Source organism: Sesamum indicum, unplaced genomic scaffold (genome assembly GCF_000512975.1).
Source record: "Sesamum indicum cultivar Zhongzhi No. 13 unplaced genomic scaffold, S_indicum_v1.0 scaffold00388, whole genome shotgun sequence".
NCBI classification, from domain to species: Eukaryota; Viridiplantae; Streptophyta; class Magnoliopsida; order Lamiales; family Pedaliaceae; genus Sesamum; species Sesamum indicum.
In genome coordinates this window covers 1-8,877 of record NW_011628280.1, presented here as the reverse complement: position 1 = coordinate 8,877, position 8,877 = coordinate 1, and the positions used below count along the sequence as shown (strand labels likewise).

General features: G+C 38.5%; 3 protein-coding genes across 3 annotated transcripts; all 3 read right to left on the bottom strand.

Annotated features, from left to right (window-relative positions):
* Positions 1-863: 863 nt before the first annotated feature.
* On the bottom strand, positions 864-2,443 carry LOC105180191 (GDSL esterase/lipase At4g18970-like). The gene is made up of 5 exons (XM_011103854.2): positions 2,114-2,443; positions 1,897-2,021; positions 1,576-1,818; positions 1,256-1,493; positions 864-1,170 (listed from the first exon to the last, which is right to left on the bottom strand). The coding sequence occupies exons 1-5, from the start codon at positions 2,361-2,363 to the stop codon at positions 953-955; spliced, it is 1,074 nt and encodes a 357-aa protein (XP_011102156.1). The 5' UTR covers positions 2,364-2,443; the 3' UTR covers positions 864-952.
* Positions 2,444-3,519: 1,076 nt separating this feature from the next.
* LOC105180188 (GDSL esterase/lipase At1g29670-like) lies at positions 3,520-5,919 on the bottom strand. The gene is made up of 7 exons (XM_020691601.1): positions 5,834-5,919; positions 5,292-5,754; positions 5,030-5,219; positions 4,716-4,822; positions 4,370-4,615; positions 4,020-4,275; positions 3,520-3,926 (listed from the first exon to the last, which is right to left on the bottom strand). The coding sequence occupies exons 2-7, from the start codon at positions 5,349-5,351 to the stop codon at positions 3,703-3,705; spliced, it is 1,083 nt and encodes a 360-aa protein (XP_020547260.1). The 5' UTR covers positions 5,352-5,754; positions 5,834-5,919; the 3' UTR covers positions 3,520-3,702.
* A 1,104-nt stretch (positions 5,920-7,023) lies between these two features.
* On the bottom strand, positions 7,024-8,862 carry LOC105180187. Its single transcript, XM_011103848.2, has 2 exons — positions 8,282-8,862; positions 7,024-7,739 (listed from the first exon to the last, which is right to left on the bottom strand). Exons 1-2 carry the CDS (start codon positions 8,750-8,752, stop codon positions 7,575-7,577), a joined length of 636 nt encoding a protein of 211 aa, XP_011102150.1. The 5' UTR covers positions 8,753-8,862; the 3' UTR covers positions 7,024-7,574.
* Between the last annotated feature and the right edge of the window lie 15 nt (positions 8,863-8,877).

Here is an 8,877-nt window from a genome sequence, read left to right as displayed (position 1 = left end):
TATTAGTTATTATTAATAAATTATTTATAAATTAAGTGTGCATTAATTATAATTTTTTTTCTTATAAATACAATATTAAGATATTTAATATGTACATTTTTTTGTCATATTTATATATATGTCTTGTGGAAACAACATTAGGAAATTATAATTCGAATTCGAATTGATCAGTGGAGTTGGATATAAATAAATAGTATAACAAATACAATATGTTTATAGTATAATTAATATATAATTAATTAAATAACAAGTATATCAGACATGCAGTAATTTTGTTCGATTTATTACAAGTGACTATTATTCATGCAGGCATGCCTGTCAACTGTGTGGATGCAGTTTTAGTCAAATTTTGCAATATTTAATGACCTGAAAATAGGGGGCAGAAAAAACGTTGCAGAACTGCTTATCCGCCTTTGACTTTGGGAATTAATTTAAATCGGTAGAGATGTGGATGTATCATGTAAATCACTACAAAATAATAAATTGTTCTTTATATTAGAAAATAAATATAAATTATAATAAATTAATACTGTGTCAAATAAATCAGTGTGAAAATTTTAAGATTTTACAACGATTTGTTTCTTGTTATGATGTGATTAAAATAATTGTCATGATCTTCTGTTGTAAAAATATGTAGTATGATTTTTGAAGTCTGACTAATGTTGTTACTAAAGAATGGCATATAGCAGTTACAAAGTTATTGTTAATTACATTTTTATGACAACTAATGTTGAAGGATTTCATGTTTCGTTGTGACATATAATAATCAATTATCGTTTCAGCTTAGATCATGTAATAATAATAATATTGTAATGATGAATGGGGTAGAATTGAGTAGATGAGGAGGCTAGAAAACTCCAGCCCACTTGTTGAGATTAAAGAGGACAAGGCCCATAACACACTGATACAAAGAGGAGTGAGCGGAATAAATACTAAATAGCACATCATCCAACTAATAACTAGCAACAGCATCAGATTCAGGTTCAGCAAACAGTGGAGACATATGATCATACGCAATTTTGGCAGACAGCAACGATGCAGCCTCCGTCGGGTGGAATGCATCCCAGAACAAATACGCATCCCTGTTGCTGCACGGAGCACTCCCCGCAACGCATTGCCCGTCCTCTGCCGATACACCACAACACGGCTCACTCAAATTACTGATATTACCTGCAAAACCAACACCATCCAATCATCCAACCCTGTTTGGTTGTGTTTATAAGTTTTATAGGATATCCAAAATAAGACAGCATACCGTATGATTCACTGTCGGAGGTGTCTTGTGTGTATACGAACTTGGCGTCAGCGAGATTGCTGTTAAGATAGTGGATGAGAATCTTAAGATATTCGTTAAAACTTTTAACGACATTGTTACTGGTTTCCACGCAGGAGGAGCCGTCCGAGGCGCCGTAGGCCGCCAACTGCTGTGGGATGCAGCCTAATTTACCAAGTGCAAAGACGGCTACTTTTCTTGCGCCGGCATCGTACAACCTCTGATTAAATTCAGTAGCGGGTTTCATGGAATTATTTCATATGTATAATTAAGGAGGTAATTAAAGGAGAGAAACTACTGACTCGGAGCTGCTTTGAGTATTGGGCAATGACAAGTGAAGCAAACTGGCGTGGAGTATATGGGGTGGTTTTGGAGTGGTATTGAGGCAAATAGTTGGCCAGGTAATCGTTATTGCCCATTCCAACTGAATATATGCACCTACTCAAATGTTGTTTTGCCACACTTTCACTTCCTAGTAACCTCGCCACGCGCGAAATCACAACCTCGTGATTCGATAATTGCTCCTTGAAATTGATCACGTCGCCCTTACAAACATATTAACACCAAAATGTTAGAATTTAAACTTTATTAGCCCGACACAGAGAGAGAGAGAGAGTTTGTACGAAGAGGTGTCCTGTTTCCTCAAGAATTCCAGAACCGCCGGATCCATAGTTCACTCCTCGGAGGATGTCCTGATTTGTAGCATTGGCAAACGGGGCGATGTACTTGTCGAAGCCCAATAGTTCAGCTGTAAGGAGAGAGATCGAATCCCTCAAAAATATATATAATAAATAATTAACCTAATGTCAGAAGTGATGCCAGAAAAATGGGTTTACGTACCAATGATATCTGCTATATTTCGACCATTATTGAATCTTCCAGTCGGGCCACCTGGAAAATCAATCCCATAAGGGAAGTAATTGACTTTAGTCGTCGTATTGCGGTTAATGTTGTTGCCATTGTCAACCAGCGAGTCTCCGAAAATGAAGAAGCATGGAACTTTGGGTTCGCCAACAACGATAGTTTGTAATGTACTTGCAATAAATAGTAGAAACAAGAAGCAGACATTAATGTTATTAGAGTGTGTCATTTTTGCTGAATAAAAAATGAAAGGTGGGTGATTGAGTGATGGTGTATTGGAGAAAAAGCAGTGATCAAATCAAGCTGAGAGGGACTCCAATAAATAGGCTGATAAGGAGATCTAGTTGAGGAGGGTGTGTGTTGTCCTACCTTCAGAAACCATGAGTTTCACATGCAAATATCATGTGCTTCACTACTACTTAATTTTGGGAAAAGATGAATGCCCACCCCTGTCATATACGAAATCGCGTGAGGGACTTATTTGGTTTATTATGAAAAATATAAGAAGTAATTTACTATATTTTTTTCTATTAGAGAGTAATTTGCCCATTTCGTATAACATAAGGAGGTAATATGCATTCAACCCCTTAATTTTGTAATGATTGATGACTTTCTGGAGCTGGAAGTGGGAGAATGATGTGGCCGGACATAAAGGGAGAGAAAGATTTGTGTGTATAAACTTCTTTGGAAAATTGTAGTTTGGATTGAGCACATGTTGTGTGGTTGACATACAGTTCGTGATCAATAAATTTGTTTCAACTAAACTTGATTTGAATTAAAAAAAAAAAAAAGTTTGTTACGGATTAGCATTAAATACAAATAGACGTCGCGACGGAATTCATTATGGTGGAGGAGGGACAGCGTTTGATCGTATCTGTGAGAGAAGTTTGTTTTCTAGGAAAGAAGTCGAAGTCTTGGTGTCCTTTTTAGGACAGAAAATCCTGTCCCTCTCTTCATTCACCTGAGTCGAGATTTCCATTGATAAGTTTCCTCTGTGAGGTAGAAGATTGCCACGTCTCCTCGTTCTAAAAGCAACTTTCTTGATAAGGTGCACTGTAGTTCTCAGACTTTTAGTTTAGTGGTTTTGCAGGAGAAAAGTCGATACATAATTGATAATGTACGTAGTATGCAATATAAAGTCTAAGTCTTATCATATCTCTTGAACGTAGTACATTTTAGCCAAAGAGTGATTTCCGACCACATGATGATGCAACTTGTCGGTCGTAAGACGAAAACAATGAAAACGTGATATTTAACTAAAATGGAAACCGAAAATAACATCGAAAGATTTTAAGTATATGATCCAGCGATTTGATATTACCATCCAAGTGCTTTTGAAAAAAGAAAAACAATCTCCATGTATGATCTAATACGAAAAACATAAATTTGAAGCCAGAAAAATGATATTAATATTTCCATACTACAACAGTTGCAACACAAAAATATGACAAACATCAACTGATCAGAACAAAGAAAGCATATGTCGGAACAAATTATATATAGACATTACATTTGATGATCATCAACTTATACAAACACCTTATAATTGCATCACTCTTGTATTGTTCTTAGAGTTGAGCCAAGCGGCGAATATCAAAGGGATATGCATCTGATGCCTTTTGAGCACTGTATGACCTCCTGCCGACAATGATATTTGCAGCTTCTGTGGGATGGAATGCGTCCCAAAACAAGTATTCATCTCTGTTTTGGCATGGAGTTTGTAGAGGGAGACATGTTATTTGCCCATTGTTCCTCCCCACCCCACAGCATCCAGCATTTGTCACCCTAAAACCTGTAACCAACATAGACAAAGACATAAGTGTTAAAACAGCTAGGGAGAAACAAAAGGAAAAATTAACTCAGTTTAGGTTGTGATAAACATTACCAAAGGCTGAAGGGTTCTCAATCAAATCCTGGAAAATTCCGTATGCGTTAATGTAGATAAATTTTGCATCCTGTGCATCGCTGTTGAACTCATCAACTAATGCTCTCAGCTTGTTGTTGAATATCTGATTTGCGCCGTTAATTCTTTGCACGCATGTAGAGCCATCCGGGCTATTCTGGGCCAACGCATTCGGGCTGCACCCGATTTGCCCCACTCCAATTAAAGCAAACTTCCGAGCTCCATAGTTGTACAAAGTCTGCATGTATGTATATTGCCCCAAAACCAAGAACAGTTAACAAAAACAAAAGAAAAGACAATTGGGGATACCAAAAAAATCTGAGTTGACCTACCCTTATTTGTTGGGAATACTGTTGAATGAGGATATCGGCATATTGTTCAGGCGAGTACTGACGGCTAGTTGAGTAGTAGAGAGGCATGAAGTAGTTGTTAAGATAGTCATTGCTGCCCACTCCAATTGAGTATATGCACTTGCTCAAGTAATTGGCAGCAGAGTCTTCATCACCTAGTATGTTCACCACTTGTTCAACTGTGTCCTTGTAGTTATTTACTTGCCCAGTAAAATCGATTCGAGCACCCTAATGAATTAACAGGTTTCCAGACAGTTAATATATTATGTAATGGAAATATTGTCCGATTTCGTTAATTAATGTTAAGGAATGAGGGATGCCGCCCTACCAACTGCTGGCCAGTTTCTGATCTAATTCCAGCAGCAGCAGATGCGTAGTTCACTCCCCTGAGTATTTGTTCGCCCGGAATATAGTCGTCAAAGCCTAGCAGCTCCGCTGTAGAATATAGCAAATAAGTATAGGTCATTTTCCAGATCAATAAATAATCTTGATGATTCCATAATGTGGAATACTGTAGTTAGCTCACAAGATCTAGCTAGAGGGTTAGTTCTTGCACATGGTCGACATAACTTAATTAATCACATTCATTCATGCAATTTCATCTCTATGGTTGACGGTCAGAGAAGGGATAGTAGAGCTTACCGATGACATCAACTGTAGTTTTACCATTGGAGAACCTCCCAGTCGGCCCGTCTGGAAAATCAATGCCGTAAGGCAAGTAATTAGCCCGGGCCAAGGACTGAATGTTATTATTGTTACCATTGTCCACCAATGAATCACCAAATATGAAGTAACATGGAACTTGGGGCTCCGCCACAACCCCATTAAGGAGATTCACCGCCAATGAATCACCAAATATGAAGTAACATGGAACTTGGGGCTCCGCCACAACCCCATTAAGGAGATTCACCGCCACAGCCACAACCACACACACCACAATCCATGGCTTAAGCCCACTTCTCATTGTAGATATATCCAAATATAAATGTATGTAGTTGTAGCAGTAGAGAAAATAAATGTAAATGCAAGCAAGCAAAAGCAAAAAGGAGGATCAGAAATAAAGAAGTAAAGATGAAAGTAGGAGGGCCAGTGAGTGTTGGAGTGTGTGATGAAATTTAAGGCATGAAAGCGTACATATATATACGTATTTGCACAAGTTTTTGCAAACTGGAAATGACAGATTTTCAGCTGTTCTACATACAGAGATGGAGTTAGTTAGATGCATTGATTTCACGCGGACATAACGTGAGATGTCTGCGACGAAAAAAGGCAATCTGCGACCCGGTCTTCACTTTTGGAGCCATGTATACAAATCAGTGCAATTAATGTCTGGAGATCCAAATAATTCCTTCCTGCCATTTTCAAAACTGCAAAGTCGTCTGTGATTAGTTACAAGAGTTTATTTGCAAAGCAATATTAATATCCGGTGAACCAGTGACTACTTACCAAATCTTTTGATCCAATCATGCTGTCAGCTGCAGGACATGAAGCTGATCATCATGTAAACCCGTATTTCTACTTTAAAGAAAGTGTAAGCCTACAGGAAGACAATATGGAAGCCATTGTAGACGTAGTAGGCCTCCAGGTTCTGAATAACCCCGTCAAGAGAAAATGTCCAGCTGCAAGCCTGACTCAACATAATTCTTAACTTTCTGAAAATTTGTTCTTTGTTAATTGTACAACCGTTGTCCAAACATTGAATTCATGTTATCAAGCAGCTAATAAAGTGTTAAAAGATTTTCTTTTCTTGGAGTTTTAAAAGATATTTGGCAACGTACAAATTTGGTGCCTCGACAGCTAATGCAAGAAAAAAGAGCAAGACTTTAAGAAATGGAGCAAATGCTCATCAAAAAGTGGAGAAAATAAATGGATGAAATTCTTCTAAATGTATTTCGGAGGGGAATATGTTTTCAGGAAATTAATGATATGATTTGGGTCCAGAATTGACATTTTTATACGTGCTTTCTTCTTATTTTGTTTTGGGATAATTACATTTGTATACATGTAATAGTTTACATATTAAAATACCAACTAATTAATGTTTAAGAATAGATAGGTTATCCAACTATTGAAGTTGAGTTTGTAAATTGGTGCAAGTTGACCTCAAAATAGCAGGGGAGTAGTTAGTAGCTCCAGATTTAATGCGACGTTGATAGGAACCTACTTCATGTAATGAGCCTTATTTTTCTTCATTTGTGTTGTTTTTTGGATTTAAAGATTTCAGATTCATTAAACTTGTTTAGATAAATTCATGCCACAAAATTGTTCAAGTTCTTGAACTTTCATTTGGGACTAATGAATTTTAAATTTATTTAATATGAAATCATTTGAAATCCTTGTTTTAAATCCTCAGCTCTAATCCAAATGTAACCTTAGTGTTTTTGGACCAAGGGGTGGGAAGTGCAAGGGTTGATGATTGAATAGTTTTACTTGATGATGTTCTTCTAATTCTCATTGCCACTTCACATGATAATTTGGCTGGGTTTCCCGCCAGCATAAGCAGGAATCGAATAGCAGAGACAGGTGTTTACTTTATAGATCAAACTTCATCTTCTCTTCTTTAGCCAAAAACCCTTTAAGACGAGCATACTCATGATATTCTTCACTTCTCAATACGGTCGAATCTTTTGAATTGCTTAACACTAGCTCAAAGGAAAAGGAGGATACAAGATCTCCAGAGGCGATCTACAGCAATATTACAATATATTTGGCCGAAGGTATTAAACAAGAAAGTGCTGCCACCTTAAAGGTGAATAATTTACAAGGGCATAGTTATGAGAAAAAGATAGGATAATCAATGTAATTGACTAAGATAGCATTCATTGCACATGTGATCAGAGCTCTGCTGCTGCTGTTCAATTAAATTAGGCAGTTGAAGAAACAGCAGTAAAGACGCACTTGAAGAGTCTACTTCAGAAAATGATTCTCTTTCCACCACATAAGTAATCACTGAGAATGCCAAGTTCCGTAACAAGCACCTCAAGCCCAAATCTCAACTTACGGACCTCCCTTCGTTAGGACCAGAATCGGATCATGCCACCATATGCATAATACGCTGCCACATCCATATAGCTCAGCAACTTTAAGCTATGAAGTGCTGCTGGCCCCTGTAGGTCATCCATACTTACATGGAAATGACTGCTATGAAATGGTCAGAGTCCCGTTATTTTTCAGGAAAAATCCCCATTCACAGATCAGTTTTGGGAGAAGCAGAGTAATATAGGAGAGCAATGTCCTTGAAAATTTGGATCAAACCCTTGAGGTCATCAGCACCCAACTCGAGGCAGTCCCTCAACAAATCACCCTCCACAACTTCTTTCTGCAGGGTCACCACCACTTCCCTCAATACTCCCTGTTCCATGGACAAAACCACCATCAGTCCAAGATATACCAGGATTAACTTTCTAGCACTCAAAAGAAATAAAGTTGCAACTCATATAACAACGATTTCACCAATCCAATGGATGCCAAGAACTATCATACAAGAACAGTTTATTGAACTAATATGCCGTTTTTCCTCGTTTTCCTTTTACTTGAAAAGTTACCCCAAACGTTTGTAAGGACAAACAATCAAAGTCAAGGTAGTATCTTTCTTTACAGCCAGGTGCCAACGTTGATTATCAAATTGACAAGAACACTTCGGCAGAGACAAAAGCAAGAATCATTTTTATACGATGGGCATTGACACTCTGGGCCCTGCCCACTGCAATTTCGTGAATTACTACAACATGGCTCATCACAATTCCTTCGGGAAAAATGCAAGTAAATTACCCCTATAAGAAGTAAATAGCAAAATAACTCCTTATGTTTTTTAAAATGGGGGAGGTAAATTGCTCTATTTTTAGAAAATCAATAGGAACAAGAACAAGAAAGTAAAACAAACGACACACATACGGGTTGACGGAAAACTTTGAGCAGTCGAGTGAAGAGCGACCGTGAAACCCTAAGGGCCTTGGTGTAATATTGACCGACCCAAGCCACCCTCTCCACCTCCGACTGGATCCGATTAAACTCACATACAGCCTCTAACAACACATTCAGATCCGACAGAACGCCCCCTAGGGCTTCAAACGACAACGCGTCTCTCCACGCGTAATGCTTTATATAATCCCATCCCACATTCCAAGCGAACTTGTAGAAGCCGAGACCCAACCCACGCTCCAGATTATAGGCCAACGCCCTGGCCCGCTCCGCGCCGTCGACATCACCGCGGGAGGCTCGGCGGGTAACGACGCGGGAAATGAGGGAGTGGGAGAGGGACAATATGGTCTGATAGTTGGAGAAGGAGAAAGAATAGGAATGAGACAGCGAAGAAGACAAAACGAGACAAGTGATGAAGAGAAGACACGGCGGAGTGGCCCTCATTAGGGTTTTGGTGGTGGAGCTCCAGCGGAGTATTGTCTGTGGTGGATGTCGGTAAAATTGCTAGTCGTAATGTATGGGGCAAAGTACTCGTGTTACACGACTTTAGAGTCGCCAAAGCTTTCTAG

What these genes read in the sequence shown, in the direction of transcription:
- LOC105180191 (XM_011103854.2), bottom strand. Translation starts at nt 2,363, where the DNA reads ATGACACACTCTAATAACATTAATGTCTGCTTCTTGTTTCTACTATTT. An exon ending in AATACTCAAAGCAGCTCCGA is followed by an intron (nt 1,494 to 1,575) that starts GTCAGTAGTTTC and finishes GAATTTAATCAG; the next exon opens with AGGTTGTACGATGCCGGCGC. An exon ending in CTCCGACAGTGAATCATACG is followed by an intron (nt 1,171 to 1,255) that starts GTATGCTGTCTT and finishes TTGGTTTTGCAG; the next exon opens with GTAATATCAGTAATTTGAGT.
- LOC105180188 (XM_020691601.1), bottom strand. Translation starts at nt 5,351, where the DNA reads ATGAGAAGTGGGCTTAAGCCATGGATTGTGGTGTGTGTGGTTGTGGCT. An exon ending in AGTATTCCCAACAAATAAGG is followed by an intron (nt 4,276 to 4,369) that starts GTAGGTCAACTC and finishes ACATACATGCAG; the next exon opens with ACTTTGTACAACTATGGAGC. An exon ending in TGAGAACCCTTCAGCCTTTG is followed by an intron (nt 3,927 to 4,019) that starts GTAATGTTTATC and finishes TGTTGGTTACAG; the next exon opens with GTTTTAGGGTGACAAATGCT.
- LOC105180187 (XM_011103848.2), bottom strand. Translation starts at nt 8,752, where the DNA reads ATGAGGGCCACTCCGCCGTGTCTTCTCTTCATCACTTGTCTCGTTTTG. An exon ending in TCAAAGTTTTCCGTCAACCC is followed by an intron (nt 7,740 to 8,281) that starts GTATGTGTGTCG and finishes TCCATGGAACAG; the next exon opens with GGAGTATTGAGGGAAGTGGT.